Raw genomic sequence first — 22141 nt, forward strand, 5'->3', positions numbered from 1 at the left:
TTGAGAATTCATGCGCCGTGAATTCTTTACAGTTACATAAGCACTTTCAGTAGAATTCATTGTTCAGGTGCATACAAAATAATCTCTGCCGTTTTCTTACCAAATTTTGGTAGGGAATTCTCCAGAGAATTCTCGGCTGTTACGAACGGGCTTAAGGAAAGTCGACCACATTGAAGTTCCCGGTTTTACGGTTTACGGTAGATGAATAACACTATAAGTCATCAAGTGCTCCATTGCCTCACAAAAAACGTTATTTGAGGTTAAAGCCAAGTATTAAAATGTAAAAATTTCGGCGAAAATATCCCTTCAATTTTAAGAAAAAATAAGATTTTATAAGGGCCATTTATTGAACATTTAAACAAGTATATCTTCTTAAGTTCAAATTGGCGTAGTGGAGCTCTTGAGAAATGTCTGCTTGTACTCTTGCCTTCAATACGGATAATGCACTAATTCGTCAAAGTATATGACGGTAAAATTCACACTCGGCAATTTTTTTCTCAATACACGAGAAACATGGAGTATTTTAAACCACTAGCGGAACTTAGATATTGTCCATTCCATTTTATGAAAGCAGTAAGATAGCCTTGAAAAAGTTCCTTTAAGTTTTTGTAACTAGAACGAAGTTTTCCATTTGCCAAAAACAAAAATAAAAGTATCTGAAACTGCTATTTTGAATTTATTGATATCTGCTCATTCTAATACTGACATTTTGAAATTGAGGATTTATCAGAGACAACAACGAGACGGTCAACTCCTTCACTAAATTTGTCCGATTCAGGCTATGTCAATCATCTTTGTCTATTTCAATGAAAATAACATAAATCTATCTTTGTCTAACATCAACGGCCCTGAATGTAGAGGCGCTGCATACGGTTCTGCTGGCGTTGCCAAATGTATAAATATAAACTGCCATTGCGAGATAATTAACAAAATCAATGTTCCATTTCCAATGGCGAAAGCGCTATTCTATGTTCATCAGTCCACGTGCAAATACTTGTGGCAACACGGAATACAGCTACACATGCGTCAACTGAGTGACAGTGGTTTGAAATTTAAATTTTGTGAGACTTTGTTTGTGACAAATTATTCTTTTAAAATGGTTAAATGTTTTATTTGTGGAGCTGGAGAAGATGAAGTACCAAAAATGCATCGATTTCCAACTAATATTAACAAGTAAGTTGAAGATATTTATACCATAAATAATCAACTATGTAGTGGCAAAGAGGACAGGGGAAATAAAAATCCTTAATGAGATGCAGACGTTTCGACCTTTATTTCTGGTCAGGACACGAATACCAGTGATGAATGATATTTATACCAGTGATAACTGTGAATACAATGTTGTTTTTTATATTTTCAGATCCAAAATCTGGCAAGAAAAATTAGGAATGAGATTCATGGGAGAGAATCTCCGAAATTACAGAATATGCTCTAAACATTTCACTCTAGAATCATACACAGATTCTATAAATTATAGACTGCTCAGAGATGCAGTTCCAATGCAGTTCTTCAATAAATCACTCGCTTCGACTTCTGCAACGCCAGATGAAAAATGTGAAGAAAGCAGATTTATTGTATCTGAAAGTAGCAATGATATGCCAATCGAATTTGATATCCCAAATATTATTGAATCAGGTATGTTTTAAATTAGGACCGAATCTCTAGTGTATACAACGCCACGATTCAAAATAAACTTTGGCGCCCTTTTTCCTTTGTTTGTATGCTGTTATCAAGAATATTTCAATGTGAGAGGAATTGAAAATTCTCAAAAACTGTAGGTATATAAAAATTGAAGTTCACATTGTTTTTAGATGCAGAGGGGTTCTCTAATAGTATGCAGTTGGATCAGCCACAAACACCCAAACGAAGAGGAAAAATTTTCAGAGATATAGAAAATTTCTCCATAATACACTCTTCACCTAGGAAAAAGAAATTGGTGAAAATCATCCAACAAAAAGAAGACCACTTACGGAAACTCAAAAAACAATGTAGACAAAAGTCTAAAACTTTAAGGAGCGTTTTAGAGTTGTCTGATGCCCCAGAGGTTCGAAATTTATATGAAAACATGCCTAAAACATCCTGGAACTTCATGATGTCTCAATTGAGATGTTCGAAAGTGAAGGGTAAAAGAGGCAGAAGATGGACTTTGGACGATAAAATTATGTCTATTATTATTGAAGAAAAGTCCCAGATGCTACAAATTGCTGAGCTCCTTTGTTGCGCTTCCTTCACGTAACACTGTATTGAACTTGCTCAAAAAGGTGCCATTGAATGCTGGAATAAATAAAAACATTTTTGAGCATATTAATGAAAACATAAAAGAGGACCTTGATCGCTGTTGCGTGTTGCTCTTTAATGAAATGGACATCAAAGAAAACTTGTACTACGATAAGGGCCAGAAGAAAATCATTGGCTTTGAGGACTTTGGAGGAGAAAGAAGTGGAAAACAGGCTGCCAGAAAAGTTCTAGCCTTTATGCTTGTGGGACTAAACCGTAAATGGAAGCAACCTATAGCGTATTACTTCACCCACAAGAGTTGCAGTTCAGAAATTCTTAGAAATTGTCTATTTGATGTCATCAAAGCTGTTACAAACGTAGCAAAATTAGACATTGTTGCAACTATTTGTGATATGGGTGTTAACAATGTCAAGTGCCTGAAAGAATTGGGTGTGACAACTCAAAAACCATATTTTATATATGGAGCCAAAAAAATTTTTATTATGTACGATGTCCCTCATTTATTAAAGCGTACTTATGCTTTATTCAGGAAATACAATGTATTTCTGAACGTTCAAATAGAAGAAAGCGTTGCAACTATGGAGGCCAAATTCTCGCATGTTCGTTGGGCTTATGAGCATGACAAGGCATCTCCTTATGTCTTCAGGTCCCTTCATAAGCTGAAAGATAATTTTTTTGACCCAATCATGAAGTATGCCATGAAGGTTAACATAGCTGCACAAGTAATGAGTAGAACTGTGTCAGCATATTTGTACTCGATGATAAGAAATGGTAAAATTAATTTCAAATTTATCTTTATATTTTTTCATCGAATATCAATTTTTAGGAGCAATGCAACAGGAGTGTATTGCTACAGCCTCATTCCTGATGGAAGTGGATACGCTGTTCGATAGTTTTAATGGGAACACCAACCAGTCAGGAAAGGAGTTGAAATGTAATATTACTGAAAACTCTCCTCATATTGAATATTGGCCAAAAGCTTTGCAAATGGTGAAGAGTTGGAAATTTAAAAGGCTTTCAAAAAGCGGGCAGGTCAAGCAAAGTACACCACCATCTCAAATGGGTTGGATTACATCTCTGAATGCTATCAGGGGAATCTGGGCATATGTGCATTCTAAAGGATTTACAGTATTGCGTCCAAGGTCTCTAAATCAAGATCCTTTAGAGAACCTATTTGGATGCATCAGATATGGATCAGGATGTAATGATAATCCCTCTGCTTTTCAATTTGTGGGTAGTTTGAAAGCCCAAATTTTAAACAATCTAATTCATTGTTCCACTCATTCAAACTGTGAGAAGGACAATAATGATCTTCTCAGCAATTTAAAATCATTTCTGGAGAAAGATGAGAAAGAAGGAGAATATCAACCTAATGAAGTTGAAGTCATATGTATGCCAGAAATATCAACAGAGGAGACGGTATCCATAATTGAAGCAGATGTGAATGGGGGCCGTGCAGAAACTTTTTCAGTAGCTTATGTTGCTGGTTTCATTTTGAAAGGCATCTATAAGAAAATGACGTGTACGGGTTGTTCTGCTCTATTGTCATCAGATGTTTTGGAGGCACACAACATGTTCATCTGGAACAAGGAATGGTCAGATGATAAGAGGAGTTTGTATTATCCAAGTGTTGTATTCACAATATCCATTGCACAAGGTATAACTTCTTTGGAGAATTTTATGGTGGATAACTCTAATATTTCTGACCTTCCATATCATGGCTCTAAATTTGTTCATAATCACATTGATTTTTCATGGTTAACATGTGAACAACATTGCGAACAGATAGAAACTATAACAGTGCAAAGTATTGTAAATATTGGAATAGTCTGGTGGGTTAAAAGGGAAAACCAGAAATTTAAAAACCAAAAAAATGCTATAATCAAATCGAAAAAATTGATGAAAATGAAGAATATGTGAAGGTCATTTGACCTATTTTGTTGTTTATACGTTACTTGCTTTCTATTTTACTTGTTTTGTTTTATATTTCCCTTTTTTAATACTTCAATTGTTCTCCTATATGTTTGTTATTAGTTTCATTCAAATTCCAATAAATCGTAAAACCACCATTCGAAAAGTTGTATTTCCATCCAAAAATTTTCACGCAGCCATATTGATAGCGAAATTGTTTGCCAATTGATTATAATAATCAACATAGCAAAAATTTCAGCATCAATTTCATGGTTGCGCGAAATCGCTCCCATACTTCAAAACAAGAAAACAGTAGTACACAAAAGAATAATTCATAATTCCCGCGCTAAACGCTACACCAGTGCCTTTGGCGCCATCTACAAACAGGTTCGATGCTGTGAGACAAGGATGCAAAACATCGGACGAAATATAGTGGGGAGTTGGGCGTCTCGTTGTTGTCTCTGGATTTATCAGAAGGTTCTATGCAAAAATATCAACGCCTACTCGATAAACGAGAAAGTAAAGAAGGTACATACGAGGACTCAGTACATCAAGAAATTTTTGGGGAGACTGCCTGCAAATTAAGTTACAGATAAATGGTGTGGGAAGATGTCCAATTCAAATGACGAAATTTAATAATTTCTTCTTGTCGATAAAACGATATGCAAAATAGAAGAGGCTATATTCAAACTCGAGGAATGTGAGGAAATCGAAGCATTAAACGAAGGAGATACGTATAGCTATCTAGGGATTATATAGGCAAGACGAATCAATTAGAGTCTAATGCAGAGAGCATTGACGGCAGAGTTCACTCGAAGATTGAGAAGAATGATGAAACCTTGTTGTAACATCAAGAATCTGATCAAGGCAATAATTCCTACGCTTGCTCAGCACAAAGCTGCCGAGATCTCATCTCGTGGGCCAAAACCGATTTAGCAGCAATACAGAGAAAAATAAGAATAATGCAGACCACCCTAAAAGCTAGGTATTGTGGATTCATCCAAGCGTATGAAAAAGTAAATTGAAGGATTTTGGACCATCTTTCCTTAACAAAATTGTTTCATGAGAGCGTTATCGAGAAATTTGTGATGCTGATAATTCTACCCTGTCAAAGCTGCAGAAACTGTTTGGCAAACCTTTCCATGGAGGACACCAGAACGAGGTCAACGTCAACATATTGAAACTACTGGTTGACTTCCGGAAGGTTATTTCCCTAGATAGAAGGCTTCATCAGTACTATCCGGGATTAAGGAACTATATGAAATATATTGCCAAGGATGCTTCTGTGGCAGACGTTATGGCTGTTCACCGGGGGTTACCAGAAATTCGCAGGCACAGAAATCAAGAGTAGATATCATGCTATTGCCAAGATATTCTCACAGTTCGGAAAATAACTCATATAACAGGCCTGACCCCATATTGCTGTATCAGATGAATAAAGATGACAGCAGAGTATTTTTCATGGACGTAACGTTTCTAGAAAATAGCAATCTCTTAGATAGGTGAAAAGATTCCGAAGAACAATGGAAGTTGCAAGATAGCAAGACCATCCCTGTTGTCATTTCATCTACAGGCCTGATCCGAATTCGAAGGAACATAGAAATAATAACTTCGACAAGAAGTTCGTAGAGATCAGAAATCCAACCGGCACCACTAAGATGAGGAGGGAACAACACACGATCGACATCAGGAAGCCGAGGATGCGCAATCAACCACCACCATGAGCCCAAAACCAGGAAAAAGCTCCAACAGAGCTTAATCCTTTCTGGGATAAGTAAATGTTCCTTTGAAGAGGAGTGTGAAAGCAGCAAGACTAAAGTCATTGCTATGGAAATTTGTGCAAACATACATCTTGGAAAATCGATGAAAACACCTAACTGAGTATGATGCGATGCATAAAGTGATGGTGCTTCAGGAATCCCGAAGATTATATACTCTGAATAACCATTCAAAGTACAAATAAAAAGAAACAAGAACTGAGTGACTATTGACCTCTCACCCAATAGTGATGTCGCAACCCAGAATCCATTAACAAAGACAATTTGCAATAATGGAACAGTCCATTACAATGTTTCATTACCCGAACAACCTCACGGGTCATACAAACAACCTCACCAACCGCAAACTCCTTCCCATAGCGGATAATTAACATACCATAAATAAAAACATTTCCTCAACAAAAACAAACCGATACCTCGCATAAATTACAGGTATCCGAAATTTTTTTCGACGTCTTAGCAAGGCAAACTGGTCAATCCTAACGATCTGATGGGTTTCCGTAAAGAACTTCGCGCTAGTCGTGGATTATACCTGGTCGGTTTAACGCGTCATAAGCGCGGAAAAAAAAATTGATAGCTGAAAGTTCTCAAGACGTGTTTTTCGGGCGATTTGAGAAGTTCAGTTGAGTTCAGGGTGGTTGTTTTCGAAGAGGAGAAGTGTCTCATAGTAAGTATTTCAATGAATAATATGTCTTCATCGATAGTGTTGGAATGGAAGCTGAAAAATTAAGCAGATTTATAAAAACTAATGAGAGGTTCTTCAACATGAAACCACTCTACAAGCCAATTTTGTCAAACCATACATACCAATTCCTCTGAATAATAACATTAATTTTTTCTCAAGTTTATCACTGCTCAATGCAAGGACTTTTCGAGGAAAACAATCTTATTTCTCCTTGCTGGGATATGTAAATTCTCAATTTCCTCTAGGTGTTTGGTGAACTAATTCGAAGGTTTTATATTATCCATATATTATCAAAGCCAACAAGATCCAATTCAATATATGCAGATGTCGAGGGATTAATTCTAACCCTTTCAAGTTTACTATCATTTATTCAACCCGTTTAGAAAAAATGGCTTTGACTGTTAATAACGTCTCAGAGTGGCAGCTGATTTTATTGGTGTTAGAAAGGTTAGATATCATTCTATAATGTTCGGTTCGAATAGCTTTGAATTTCATACCTTGTCTTTCAAGGAGTTAAATATGTTTCGACTAAAGAGCATTTGAGGGAGGTTTTTATTTTATGCTGTAATTGGAAGAAAAATTCAGCTGAAATGCATCGAATGCTTGTGGCAGTTCAGAGTGACAGTACTTCAACTTATAAATCATGTAGATGCTTTGGACGTTTCAAAAATGATCATTTCAGCGTTTAAGGCAAGCCTCTTTCCCGACACCCAAAAACACTCGAGAACAAAGAATTTTGGGCATTAAATCGATGCAGATCCAAGTCAAACGCAAGGGGCGCTTGCAGAATCATTTGTGTTGACTATAATTAAACTCCATGGGAAAAATTCATAAGCCAGAGAATTGAAGGGATAAGTTGAAAGGCCTCATTCGCTAAAGTCGTAGAACACATTTAAAAAAAACGCTCAAATGTGATACTTTACACTCACGCTGTATTCTCCAGATATTGCTCCTTTTGATAACTGGTTGCTGTGTGTTGGTTGTAGCACAATTTGACGGGTCACTGACTCACTTCTTTCGCAGAAATCGCAAACTGACTCTCAACTTGGATCGCCTCGGAAGACGAGGCATGTTTTCGAGATTTAATTCAAAAACTGTCTGAGAAGTAGCAAAAATGAAGCAGCCAGCGATGGAAAATACTTTTAATGAGCGGTTTATTCATCTCGTTCTGCAATAAATGCATTTTTGACCAGTTTGGGGAACCCAACTAATTTGCACTCCCAATTACTCATCTGGATTTTGCTTACTTAGCGAAAGGTAGCATTCCTATTGAAACAAAGCATATTAAGGGGCATTATTGCCTACAATCCATAAGATTTTAAATTGAAGAACTGTCAGATTAGTAATTACTGCTTGATACATATAAGTAACTTCTAAGGTTTCCATTTTAATGAACACGTCACGAGAGCTGTACTTCTTCTGCAGGGCTTGAAACATGCGATCAAAGTACACTGTTAGTCAAGAAGGAAGAGAATGAACAAGCAGCGGAATGTATAGTTTTACTTAAATTGTGAGAAATTGTTTGAAGGTATGCTAATGCTGAGTCTTGTTCTTATTTTAACGTGAAGCATTGTACAATGAACCTTGACATTTGACCCTGAAATTTTCAAGCTCTTTTCTTAAGCCCTCAACGTCAGTTATACTGATTTAACAAATAAGTATTTGAGTGCCCAAACATGAAAATAATCATGTTTTGTATGAAAAATATAGCGAAGTTGATGATTTAGGTTGAGGGGAAAAATCTCAACCATGGGTGTTTATCCTCATGAAAACATCACTCTCCCAAATGACTACAGAATAGAATAGATGAAGATTTTTTGTTATATCATTACTTTTTCCACAGAAACATGACGGCATTTGGCCTCTACCAACACCAGCCCATATCATGCCCGAGCAGCGTGACAGGGGATGCTGGAATCTTCTTCCTAACCCTCATAAACACTCTCTTTGCGAACCAATGTGAGTTAGGTAGTAAAGATGATTACCCTGTAGACGCTGGCGCTGCATTGGTGGATAACGACGTATTTGATTTCATTATCATCGGAGCAGGCACATCTGGGTCTACTGTGGCATCGAAACTAGCCAGTAATTCAACTAATAAAGTTCTTTTATTAGAAGCAGGCGGGTACCCTTCACCTACCAGCGATGTGAGTATTCCTTATTCCTGTCGACCTTCAAAACAATCAGATTTATTTCCCACAGATTCCCGCATTCCATTTGAGTCTACAAGAGACGATAGAGGATTGGCAGTTCCATACTGAAAAGTCCAACAATTCCTGTCTGGGTTTCAAGAACGGAAGATGCCTCATACCTAGTGGAAGAGTCTTGGGAGGTTCGAGCACCATCAATTCCATGCTGTACACAAGAGGTGGTAAGCACGTATACAATGCTTGGTTGGAAGAAGGCAATATCGGGTGGGCATATCAAGATGTCTCTCCGTATTTCAAGAAATCTGAGAAATTGGAAGCGCATGAACTCCTAACAGCCAAACTGTATGGTACTGAAGGTCTCCTTCCTCTCACCAGAAATAGACTTCATCAACCTATTAGGAACACAATTTTGGATTCCGCGAAGGAGCTAGGTTATAAAGTATACAACCACGAAACCCAAATCGGATTTTTCGAGGCTTTGCAAACGATCAAAAAAGGCGTACGACAGAATGCCGCCAAAGTTTTCCTGGGAGAATACAAATCTCTGCCGAATCTCAAAGTAGCAACCGAGGCCCTTGTGGAGAAAATCATCATCGATAAGGATCTGAAGGAAGCTAACGGTGTCAAAGTGAACATCGGAGACAGAACTATAAGTTTATATGCGGAAAAAGAAGTTATTGTTTCTGCTGGTGCCATTAACTCCCCAAAACTCTTGATGTTAAGTGGCATAGGACCCAGGGAACACCTGGGGTCACTTGGAATTGATACTATCCATGATATCAAGGTTGGAAACAACTTGAAAGACCACTTTATGTACCCTATATTCGCTGTGAAAGTAAACGAATCCGCTATGAAATACCTATCACTCAATCCCACTGAGGAACTCTATAGATATTTTGCTAATAGAGAAGGAATATTATCAACCACAGGTTTGAATAATTTGATTGGTCTTGTGAGTACCAAGAATCACTCAATGGACCCCAATATCAAACTTGGATACACCATTATTCCACGTCAAGATGCCTTCATTCTTACGCAGTACAAAAGAATATTCAATTTGGAGGAAGCCACATTCAAATCTTTGGCAGATGCAAATAAGAATTCACATCTTCTCTTAGTCCATATAACCCTTCTCGATGCTAAATCTAGAGGACAAGTCATGCTAAAGACTAAGAGTCCCCATGACAAACCCATAGTAGATCCTGGGTACCTTTCCGAAGAAGTAGACGTAGAGGTACTACTCCAAGGCATAAGAATAGTTGAAAAACAAATCGAAACAACGTCTTTCAGGAAATTATCAGCAAAACAGGTTCACGTGGATATTCCCAACTGTAGGAAACATAAATTCAAGACTGACGATTACTGGAAATGTGCCATAAGGAATGTTGGTACCACCGGATATCACTTGGTTGGTACTTGCAAGATGGGTTTGTCTATAGACCCTCATTCTGTAGTCGACCCACTTCTAAAGGTTCATGGCGTCGGTAAATTGAGGGTTGTAGATACTAGTGTAATTCCAACGAACACCTATGGTGAACTTGCTGCTGCAGCTATGATGGTTGGTCAAAAGGGAGCACAGTTGATTATGAATGGGTTCGATGCTATCAAACACTTCAGGTTCTGAATGGTCCTTGTTGCTTGATTATTTGCTCAATATTTAAGACGATAATAGCCTTTTTTATAATGTAGTTTTGTTGAATAAATTATTCACTAAAAATTGAAGCCTCCCTCATGTTTTTTTAACAATTTCGTCATAGAAATCCACATAATCTAAAAGCTCACACAAACCTAAATTCACACAGTAATATAAGGATCAGCAAGATTTGTTCTGGAAGGAATGATGACTGGTATTTTGTTGACTTTTGAGAGTGAGGGATTAGTAGATAATGGAATAATTCCATAATTAATAGATTCGTACACGAGTCGCCTATGTTTTCATGAATCGAAATCACTTCAAACAACATTGTTATCGATGCATGAAAATAAACAACATTATCGAAATTCTAAGACTAGAGCAGTCATCAAATGATTTATGCTGCATTATTGTGGAAATCATTAGTGTATAACTGAATAAAATGTTGCAACAATTCCCAGCAGCTTCATGTTTGGCAAACTCGGATTTACAATCAGGTAGCTTATTTATGCTACTTATAAACCACCTATTTGCCAGTCAATGCTCCTTGGCAAATCCAAACCTATATCCACCAGATGGTAAATCCCAGATCCAAGATGGGGACCACTTCGACTTCATCGTAGTAGGTGCTGGTTCAGCAGGTTCAGTGGTGACGAACGTACTTGTTAACAGTGGAAAATGGAAAGTGCTAGTGTTGGAAGCTGGGGGATATCCATCAATAACAACTGAGGTAAGAGTTCCACGAAACTAAGTATCCAAACTCTCAGTAATTCAATTCTTATAGATCCCCATGCTCTTCTTCAACATAGAGCTGACTGATCAAATATGGAATTACCAAACCGAACCCTCAGAGACTTCTTGCGTTGGACTGAGGAATGGATCCTGTCACTGGCCAAGGGGAAAATTACTAGGTGGTTGTAGCTCAATTAACGCTATGTTATACATCAGAGGTAATGAGAATAACTACAATACCTGGGAAAATGAGGGTAACGAAGGTTGGAATTACGAAAACGTCATGAAAGCCTTCAAAGAAAATGAAAAATTAGTTGCTCAAAACTTACAACAATACGACACATACGGCAAAGATGGTTTATTGCCGTTGACCAACTACAGGGTCAATGAAACCATCAGAGATGTAATTTTGGAGTCGGTCAAGGAACTCGGTTATCCAGTATTAGAGTATGAAGGTTTGGGGTTCTTCGAAAGTCTTCAGACGATCGAAAACGGCACCAGGGCTAACGCTGCAAAAGTATTCTTGGGAGCAGTCAGTAAATCTCAGAAACTGAAGCTGGCAACCAACGCCTACGTGCAAAAAATATTGATAGATGAAAACAAAAAAGAAGCAGAAGGTGTGGAGGTCAAAATTGGTGATAAAACAATGAAAGTTTATGCAGACAAAGAGGTTATACTTTCTGCCGGTGCTCTAAATTCTCCACAAATACTCATGTTGAGTGGTGTAGGGCCAAAACAGCACCTTGAAGACAAAGGAATCAAAGTGATCAAGGATCTGATGGTTGGACACAATCTTCAAGACCATTTAATATACTGGTTATACTCTAAGCTGAATGATGATGCTCTGAAGTCTACAGTGATAGAAGAAGAATTATTCAGTTATTTCTCCAGAAGACAGGGTGAATTCAGCAACGTTGGTATAACAAATATCAACGGTTTCATAAATACCAAACATAGATCCAATTACCCTGACATCCAATACACCTACATGACCATCAGAAAAAACGACTTGGACACATTGAATTTAATTATGGAATTAATCAACATGAACAAGAAAGTTTGGGATAATCTGAAACTAGCCAACGCAAAGAACCATCTTCTTTTGACCATTATTGTACTTTTGCAACCACAATCACGTGGGAGAGTTCTCTTAGATAGCAAAGATCCTTTGTCATCTCCTGTTTTACGTACTGGGTACCTAACAGACGATGGACAAGATACAGAAACAATCTTGAGGGGTATTCGTATCGCTGAAGCCCAACTGAAAACCAAAGCTTTCAAAAAGCTGAACGCTGAAGTGTTGGATGTTGGTATACCAAATTGCACAAAATTAGAATTCGACTCTGATGACTATTGGAGATGTGCTGTGAAAAACCTGGGTACAACCTTGTATCACCCAACTAGTACCTGCAAAATGGGACCGTCTGACGATCCAACAGCTGTAGTAGACTCAAGATTGAAAGTGCATGGCGTGCGCAAACTCAGAGTGGTAGATGCTAGTATTATGCCTACAATAACAAGTGGAAATACGAATGGTCCTACGATGATGATAGGCCGTAGAGCAGGTCAGATGATAGTGAGAGATCACAGCTGAGTGAATAAAGAGCACAATGAGATAATTTTGATTCCAAGATTGGCGAATTTTTTTTCAATTCAACTTCCATTAGTTTTTGTTGTGGCTATCTAATTCAATAAATTTCATGTTAATTGTGGTCTGATAATTTCTGAAGCACTCACAATGATCTAGTGATCTTCAGTGTAACATCTACGTGTTCATAATCAAACTATGTGCAATGTGAAATGTTAATCCGCAGGATACACAACCTCTCTTGTCTTACCATAGAGAAACGTTATGCAGACTGAGTAATGAGTTATGAGATAAGCGTGGTTTCTGGGCATATTCTTACTTGAAAATAAAAATATCAAATTTCAGAAAGAACTGAAAGGGAAAGAGCTACTAAAAGGTTTATATCAGGCCCAGAAGAACTTCGTTGAGATTTTTAGAGAACAAGAAGAAAAAATCGGAAAGGATTCATGTTTGTAATAATATCGGAATAGAATATTTGAGAAGGTTAATGTCTAAAAAATAGCTCGATATCACTAAGGTCAAGCCCTCATACAATTTTGCTCGAATATGAATTGATTATCGCAATTCACATTTACTCTTTTCCCTAGTTATTTTCATAAGATATCAGGATTAATAATTTGAATGAAGGAAGATAAAAATCGAGAACTGGTCATCATTTATTCTATTCGATGTGTCTGTTGACCACACTTTAGTTTGTTGCCATCTTCAGTAGAAAGGTAAGAATAATTATTGAACAGAAATGTTGTTATTATATTCTTAGAAAAAAGGGTTTTCATGATTATATGAACATTAAAGAAAAGGATTTTTTACATTCGAAACTCAAATGAACGAGGCGGAATAAGGACAAACTTATACAGAGTTTGAATAGTTACAAAAATATTTCAGGGATGACTTTATGCAAAAAAATTGTGTTGGTCTTCCAAATATTAGCTTAGAAACAGCCTCATAAAATGGCATCGGAAAAGCAACTTTTGATTTTTTCCTTTAAAAAACTGACAGAAATTAAATTGAGCAGATATTCGATGGGAGTGATAAGACAACAGAAAAAAAATTGTTGGTGTTCCCCTATGACGTCTGCATATTCGCCTACTTAGTAGATTAAACTTCGAAGGTAATTCAAGCCAATAGGTACTACGTACCTGTTGATGAATAATTTTTTTCTCTGAAAAACCGTTAGTTTTAGCAAGGAACTACAGAAGACGTGGCTTTTTCTATCCTGCATAGGACAACACCACTAAAAATTTTTATTGCCTTCTCGCCCCCACATGATTTGTACAAAATTTCTGAGAGAAATATTAAGAGTTGCTTTTCGGATTCCATCTTTAGGGAGCTGCATTCGAGCAGCGACATCTCAAAAAAAAAGAATTATAAGACCCACACTAATTTCTGATAATGAATCGTCTTCTGGATTTCTTCGAAGCTATTTATTAACACCGTGTATTGTTAGTTCCATATGTTAGGTTAGGTTGGGTTAGGTTGGATTTTGGTGGGTGAGAGCCCTACACGAATCCGCAGCATTGAACCGCCAGCTGTGGAGAAGACGGTACCGGTTTCCCCCTACCTCGTGGACAAAAAAAAAAGAAAGGTTAGGTTAGGTTAGGTCATTAATTAACACCATGTATTGCTAATTCCATAGGTTGAATCATTAATGAACTCAAATCAAAATTTCCTCTTTATTCCAGTCTGAGTAACAATTTCATTTTCTTCCTGTGATAACGCAAAAGAAGAATGGATATAGTTTTGGCCAATCTTCAAACTTCGTGTATTTCCAACATGGATACGCAATCTGGACACAATGTTTTTTTAAAAATTTCATCGTAGAAATCCACATAATATAAAAGCTCACACAAACCTAAATTCACACAGTCATATTAGGATCAGCAAGATTTGTTCTGGAAGGAATGATGACTGGGACATTTTGTTCACCTTTGAGAGTGAGGGATTAGTATATAATCGAATAATTCCATAATTAATAGATTCGTAAACGAGTCGCCTATGTTTTCGTGAATTGAAATCACTTCAAACAACATTATTATCGAAGCATGAGAATAAACAATATTATCGAAATTCTAAGACTAGAGCGATGATCAAATGATATATGCTGCATTATTGTGGAAATCATTAGTGTACAACTGAATAAAATGTTGCAACAATTCCCAGCAGCCTCATGTTTGGCAAACTCGGATTTTCAATCAGGTAGCTTATTTATGCTACTTATAAACCACCTATTTGCCAGTCAATGCTCCTTGGCAAATCCAAACCTATATCCACCAGATGGTAATTCCCAGATCCAAGATGGAGACCATTTCGACTTCATCGTAGTAGGTGCTGGTTCAGCAGGTTCAGTGGTGACGAACGGACTTGTTAACAGTGGAAAATGGAAAGTGCTAGTGTTGGAAGCTGGAGGATATCCATCAATAACAACTGAGGTAAGAGTTCCACGAAACCAAGTATCCAAACTCTCAATAATTCAATTCTTATAGATCCCCATGCTCTTCTTCAACATAGAGCTGACCGATCAAATATGGAATTACCAAACCGAACCCTCAGAGACTTCTTGCGTTGGACTGAGGAATGGATCCTGTCACTGGCCAAGGGGAAAATTACTAGGTGGTTGTAGCTCAATTAACGCTATGTTATACATCAGAGGTAATGAGAATAACTACAATACCTGGGAAAATGAGGGGAACGAAGGTTGGAATTACGAAAACGTCATGAAAGCCTTCAAAGAAAATGAAAAATTAGTTGCTCACAACTTACAACAATACGACACATACGGTAAAGATGGTTTGTTGCCGTTGACCAACTACAGAGTCAATGAAACCATCAGAGATGTAATTTTGGAGTCGGTCAAGGAACTCGGTTATCCAGTATTAGAGTATGAAGGTTTGGGGTTCTTCGAAAGTCTTCAGACGATCGAAAACGGCACCAGGGCTAACGCTGCAAAGGTATTCTTGGGAGAAGTCAGTAAATCGCATAATCTGAAGCTGGCAACCAACGCCTACGTGCAAAAAATAATGATAGATGAAAACAAAAAAGAAGCAGAAGGTGTGGAGGTCAAAATTGGCGATAAAACAATGAAAGTTTATGCAGATAAAGAGGTTATTCTTTCTGCCGGTGCCCTTAATTCTCCGCAAATACTCATGTTGAGTGGTGTAGGGCCAAAACAGCACCTTGAAGACAAAGGAATCAAAGTGATCAAGGATCTGATGGTTGGACACAATCTTCAAGACCATTTAACATACTGGTTATACTCTAAGCTGAGTGATGATGCTTTGAAATCCACGGTGATAGAAGAAGAGTTATTCAGTTATTTCTCCAGAAGAGAGGGTGAATTCAGCAACGTTGGTATAACAAATATCAACGGTTTCATAAATACCAAACATAGATCTAATTACCCTGACATCCAATATACCTACATCACCATCAGAAAAAACGACTTGAACACATTGAACCTAGTTATGGAATTAATCAACATGAACAAGAGAGTTTGGGATAATTTGAAACTCGCCAACGCAAAGAACCATCTTCTTTTAACCATCATAGTACTATTGCAACCAAAATCACGTGGCAGAGTTCTCTTGGATAGCAAAGATCCTTTGTCATCTCCTGTTTTACGTTCTGGGTACCTAACAGACGATGGACAAGATACGGAAACAATCTTGAGGGGTATTCGTGTCGCTGAAGCCCAACTAAAGACCAAAGCTTTCAAAAAGCTGAACGCTGAAGTGTTGGATGTTGGTATACCAAATTGCACAAAATTAGAATTCGACTCTGATGACTATTGGAGATGTGCTGTGAAAAACTTAGGTTCAACCATGTATCACCCAACTAGTACCTGCAAAATGGGACCATCTAACGACCCAGCAGCTGTAGTAGACTCAAGATTGAAAGTGCATGGCGTGCGCAAACTCAGAGTGGTAGATGCTAGTATTATGCCCACAATAACAAGTGGAAATACGAATGCTCCTACGATGATGATAGGACGTAGAGCAGGCCAGATGATAGTGAGAGATCACAGCTGAGTGAACAGAGCGCAAACTGGAGCAACCCTTCATGAGATCATTTTGATTCCAAGATTTGCGTTTTTTTTTTCAATTCAACTATCATCAGTTTCAGTAGCTTGTGCACCTGTTGTGGCTATCTAATTCAATAAATTTCATGGTACATTGTGGTCTGATAATTTCTGAAGCTTTCACAATGATCTAGTGATCTTTAGTGTAACATCTACGTGTTCATAATCAAACTATTTGCAATGTGAAATGTTAGTCCTCAGGATACACAACCTCTCTTGTCTTACCATAGAGAAACGTTAAGCAGATTGAGTAAAGAGTTATGAAATAAGCGTGGTTTCTGGGCATATTCTTACTTAAAATAAAAATATCAAATTTCAGAAAGAACTGGAAGGGAGGGAGCTATTAGAAGGTTCATATCAGGCCCAGAAAAACTTCGTTGAGATTTTGAGAGAACAAGAAGAATCGTGTGTAGAATAATATCGGAATAGAATATTTGAAAAGGTTAATGTCTAAAAAATAGCTCGATATCGCTAAGGTCAAGACCTCGTACAATTTTGATCGAATATGAATTGATTATCGCAATTCACATTTACTCTTTTCCCTAGTTATTTTCATAAGATATCAGGATTAATAATTTGAATGAAGGAAGATAAAAATCGAGAACTGGTCATCATTTATTCTATTCGATGTGTCTGTTGACCACACTTTAGTTTGTTGCCATCTTCAGTAGAAAGGTAAGAATAATTATTGAACCAAAATGTTGTCATTATATTCTTAGAAAAAAGGGTTTTCATGATTATATAAAAATTAAAAAAAAAGGATTTTTCAAATTCAAAACTCAAATGAACGAGGCGAAATAAGGACAAACTTATACAGAGTTTGAATAGTTACAAAAATATTTCGGGCATGATTCTATGCGAAAAATTGTGTTGATCTTCCAAATATTTGCCCCTGCTTATAAACAGCCTCCTAAAATGGCATCGGAAAAGCAACTTTTGTTTTTTTTTTCTTTAAAAAAACTGACAGAAATTAAATTGAGCAGATATTCGATAGGAGAGATAAGACGACAGAAAAAAAATTGTTGATATTTCCCTATGACGTCTGCATATTCGCCTACTTAGTAGATTAAACTTCGAAGGTAATTCAAGCCGATAGGTCCTACGTACCTGTTGATTAATAATTTTTTCTCTCAGAAACCGTTAGTTTTAGCAAGGAACTACAGAAGACGTGGCTTTTTCTATCCTGCATAGGGAAACACTACTAAAAATTTGTAAATAGAAATATTAAGAGTTGCTTCTCAAATTCCATCTTTAGGGAGCTGTTTTCGAGCAGCGACAGCTCAAAAAAATATAAGAAAGACCCACACTAATTTTTGATAAGAAATCGTTTTCTGGTTCTCTTCGAAGCTATCAATTACCACCGTGTATTGTAAATTCCATAGGTTAGATCATTAATGAACTCAAATCAAAATTTCCTGTTCATTCCAGTATGAGTAACAATTTTATTTTCTTCTGTGATAGGGAAAAAGAAGAATGGATTCTGTTTTGGCCAATCTTCAAACTTCGTGTATTTCCAACATGGATACGCAATCTGGAAACCTTCTACTAATTCTACTGAACACACTTCTCGCTAGTCAATGTGCTTTGATGAACCCCAACAACTACCCTGAGGACAGAGGTCCAACAATTGAAGATGGCAGCCACTTTGATTTCATAGTAGTAGGTGCAGGATCAGCTGGTTCAGTTGTCTCTTCAAAATTAGCGGAAGAAAAGAAGTGGAAGATTCTTCTCTTAGAAGCAGGTGGCATCCCTTCGGTAACATCTGAGGTGAGCATTGAAAAAATTGACGACAAACTTTAGTTTAACAAGGTCTGATTCAGATTCCGCTGTTGGCTGAGAACACCATCAAGCTAGAGGAAACCAGAAAGTTCTACACAGAACAAAGTGAAAAATCTTGTCTTGGCATGAAAAATGGATCTTGTATATGGCCACGAGGACAAGTACTTGGAGGATGCAGTACCCTCAACAGTATGATATACATAAGAGGTAACAAAAATGACTACGATAGTTGGGCAAGGTCAGGGAACCAAGACTGGAGCTTTCAGGAAGTCCAGAAACATTACAAAGCAATCGAAAAATATCTCCAAGCAAAATCTTACAACTATGGGCAAGACGGAAGACTGCCACTGACTAAATACAGCGTTAACGAAACTATACGTGATGTTATATTAGAAGCAGCGAAGGAAATGAATCTGGAAGTACAAGAAGAGGATGGCAAGTTAGGTTTTCTTGAAGCCCCTCTCAACACTGATGGAAAAACCAGAGCTAACCTAGCGAAGGTTTTTCTTGGAAGCGTTAAAGATTCTGAACATTTGACTCTAGCCACGAAAGCTACTGTTCAAAGAATCATCATTAACTCGGAGAAGAAACAAGCAGAAGGGGTCGAAGTACTTATTGGTAGTAGAAAATTGCGATTATACGCAGATAAAGAAGTTATTCTTTCTACTGGGGCTTTGAACAGCCCACAGCTTCTGATGTTGAGCGGTATAGGACCTGAGAAAGACCTACAAAAACACGGGATCGAAGTTATCCAGAATCTTCCAGTGGGAAAAAATCTTCAGGATCATCTCATGTTCATCGTTTACTCAAAATTGAACGACCAAGCGATTAAAATCAAGAACGAAAGGGAAAATCTCGATGAATTATATAAATATTTTGCACACGGAGAAGGCGAACTGTCTACCATAAGCATAACGAACATACAGGGTTTCATAAACACTAAGAACAATTCAAAGTATCCTGACATCCAGATGACCTTCGGAATGGTTCCCAAAGGAGATAATTTCTTCGAGGAGATCTACTCGGACAATATCAATCTGAACCAAGAGACATCGAGGAATATTATCGAGTTCAGTCGAGAGAATAACATACTGATGAGTTTGGTTGTATTGTTACAACCAAAATCTAGAGGAGAAGTACTGTTGAAAACAACGAATCCTTCAGATAATGTTGCTGTTCATACTGGGTACCTCACAGATCCACTCGAAGAAGATTTGGAAACCATGCTAAAAGGCATTCGTTTCGCTCAGGATCATTTGAGCACTGCAGCTTTCCAGAAACTTGACCCTGTGGTCCTAGACGTTGGAATACCGAATTGTAAGGAGTTACAGTTTGATTCTGATGACTACTGGAAATGCGCTGTACGAAATCTTGGTACAACTATATACCATCCGACATCTACTTGTAAGATGGGACCGGAGGAGGATGAAGGGTCAGTGGTTGACTCAAGATTGATGGTTCGCGGTGTGAAAAATCTGAGAGTGATTGACGCAAGTATTATGCCCAATATAATCAGTGGAAATACTAATGCTCCTTCCATAATGATCGGACACAAAGGAGCCCAGATGATTGTAGAGGATTACAAGCAGAAACACGCTGAATTGTGATTGTTCAAACGCTTTAGAAACACATATTGATGCAGCAAATATCGAGCAGTTACAAAATCGTGAAGGTCCATCTATGAATATTTTATTATTACATCGATATAGCTGAGTTTGAGAAGAAATTAGGCGAGATTTATTTTCCCAACATAGGTACATATTATAAGTGTAAAAGTGTTTTGTTGTATGTATTTTAGAATTTTTCTATTAAAATATATTTTGTACTGAAGTTACTGATTGTCTTAAACGGTTGCTTTGCAACAAACATTCGTAAACGCTTTGAAAATTTGATAGCACGATGATTTGCCTGTTTGACTTATCATTAAGAACTTTGAGGCTTCAGGTTTAACAATCATTCTTTGGCTGAAGCTCCATCAATAGAAATTTTAATTCTACGAGGGCAGAGCGGAGTATTGGGATAGGTTAGTTCGAAGAAGTATTAAATTTTTTATTGTACCTTCGATTTGAATTGGAATTCTGGACATTTCGTTAAGATTACTTATTTGGAGTAAGAAATAAATAGATTGAAAAAATGTTAAAAAGTGTAAACGAGATTAACTAAGATACACACATCCATTTATATAGTTGATATTGTGAGACAGTACAGTTTAACCGAAGAAAAATCAACTTTATTCGAAACTATGGAAAGAGATTTAACTGAATTTCAAACTTTGGTAATGTTTTTCACATGAATACTATTGATGGTGAGTCTTTGTCTCGTACAAATATTTTAACAATAGATTCTTGAGGTCAAAAGAAACACTATTTTCCTATACCATTTGTTCCGGATCGGCTCGGTTCGAAAGATACAGGCTGTTGAAAAACCATAAAATAATGTTATTTTTAGTTCTATCTCACAAACGGTTTTAACGAATGAAATTAATTTCGGAATATAGTTTTTCATTTATTTGATGGATCTTTTTCGAAAACAAGATATCACCCACGTCTTCCTGTGTTCTCATTATGACCATAACATACCATAAAAATACCAAAAATTCAAAGAGCCCAACTCTTGACACTAAGTTGGACGCTATCTAATGAATATTCGAATGTTTTGTAAAATGAAAGTATTCTTTATATTTTCTCGTATAATGCGCCGTTCACGAGTAATCTGATATTATATAAAAAATATCTGTGAAATTTGAAAAATTGGGTACTTTGGCTGAATACAACTCTGTTTATAAGATCCACATATGTGTAGTGTCATAGATTCAGCTTGTTATTCTGAAGGAATGCTCCAGGGGCGGCATAGCTCATTGTGAAAACTTAAAATGGCTAAATCTTTTTATCAGGACCGAATCGGAAAAAAAAGGATGGGAAAGAAGTGTTTCTTTTGACGTCAAGAATTCACTGTTAAAATATTTGTACGAATAGCAGATTATCCTTGTATTCAGTGTCGATCTCTAACTCGCAATAATTCAAAGACAGTTTTACTGTTTAAATTATGCTTGGATATGTCGGTAAGTAGTTTAAATTGCTCTCATTTTGCTGTGAGAAAATGTTACACAGTGTGTCACACATTTGAGATTTATTATTTGCGTAATTAAATTATTTGAATGTGAATTAAATGATCCACAAATACCTCTTGACATTCCTTTTTCAAATCGGAATGATTTCATTGAATTGTTTCATCTATAAAATACTTTTGTAAAAAAAATGTAAATATGATGTTGTTTTTAAGACATTATTATCCTCGTAATTACCGGTAGGATTCTTCATTTACACAAGAGTCAAAAAGAACAATATAACTAATTGAGAAGTGGTTGTTTTCCGAAAAACTAGTGCGCATCGAGAAACAAATTAATTTCTCACTAGGTACACGTTAAGGCGAAAATTCGAAAATAAATAATCAGCGACAGGCTCAATTCGAAAATAAAAATATACTCTTAAAAATTTTCAAGGTTTGTTTACACTCCTCATTTAATACGTTCGTCTTCATTATACGCGGCGCTTCTTTCTGTATTTCCTTAT

The 22141-nt window shown here is 37.0% G+C and overlaps 5 protein-coding genes across 8 annotated transcripts in view; 4 read left to right on the forward strand and 1 right to left on the reverse strand.

Annotated features, from left to right (window-relative positions):
- The window catches only part of LOC123320672 (flotillin-2), a 248107-nt gene that overhangs the window by 32172 nt on the left and 193794 nt on the right, over positions 1–22141 (reverse strand). The gene's annotated exons all lie outside the window — the stretch shown is intronic.
- LOC123320663 (glucose dehydrogenase [FAD, quinone]-like) lies at positions 6429–10484 on the forward strand. The gene is made up of 3 exons (XM_044908038.1): positions 6429–6594; positions 8456–8759; positions 8815–10484. Exons 2-3 carry the CDS (start codon positions 8460–8462, stop codon positions 10384–10386), a joined length of 1872 nt encoding a protein of 623 aa, XP_044763973.1. The 5' UTR covers positions 6429–6594; positions 8456–8459; the 3' UTR covers positions 10387–10484.
- Positions 10796–12839, forward strand: LOC123320669 (glucose dehydrogenase [FAD, quinone]-like). The gene is made up of 2 exons (XM_044908049.1): positions 10796–11125; positions 11180–12839. Exons 1-2 carry the CDS (start codon positions 10838–10840, stop codon positions 12719–12721), a joined length of 1830 nt encoding a protein of 609 aa, XP_044763984.1. The 5' UTR covers positions 10796–10837; the 3' UTR covers positions 12722–12839.
- Positions 13272–20403, forward strand: LOC123320666 (glucose dehydrogenase [FAD, quinone]-like). 3 transcript variants are annotated; one of them, XM_044908045.1, is made up of 3 exons: positions 13272–13431; positions 18260–18557; positions 18611–20403. In XM_044908045.1, exons 2-3 carry the CDS (start codon positions 18264–18266, stop codon positions 20174–20176), a joined length of 1860 nt encoding a protein of 619 aa, XP_044763980.1. In that variant the 5' UTR covers positions 13272–13431; positions 18260–18263; the 3' UTR covers positions 20177–20403. The 3 variants fall into 3 exon arrangements, with proteins under 3 accessions (XP_044763980.1, XP_044763979.1, XP_044763978.1); XM_044908044.1 differs by lacking the exon at positions 13272–13431 and adding an exon at positions 17205–17465; XM_044908043.1 differs by lacking the exon at positions 13272–13431 and having other exon boundaries at positions 18223–18557.
- On the forward strand, positions 14771–16882 carry LOC123320671 (glucose dehydrogenase [FAD, quinone]-like). The gene is made up of 2 exons (XM_044908050.1): positions 14771–15144; positions 15199–16882. The coding sequence occupies exons 1-2, from the start codon at positions 14857–14859 to the stop codon at positions 16738–16740; spliced, it is 1830 nt and encodes a 609-aa protein (XP_044763985.1). The 5' UTR covers positions 14771–14856; the 3' UTR covers positions 16741–16882.

Source organism: Coccinella septempunctata, chromosome 9, assembly GCF_907165205.1.
Source record: "Coccinella septempunctata chromosome 9, icCocSept1.1, whole genome shotgun sequence".
NCBI lineage: Eukaryota > Metazoa > Arthropoda > Insecta > Coleoptera > Coccinellidae > Coccinella > Coccinella septempunctata.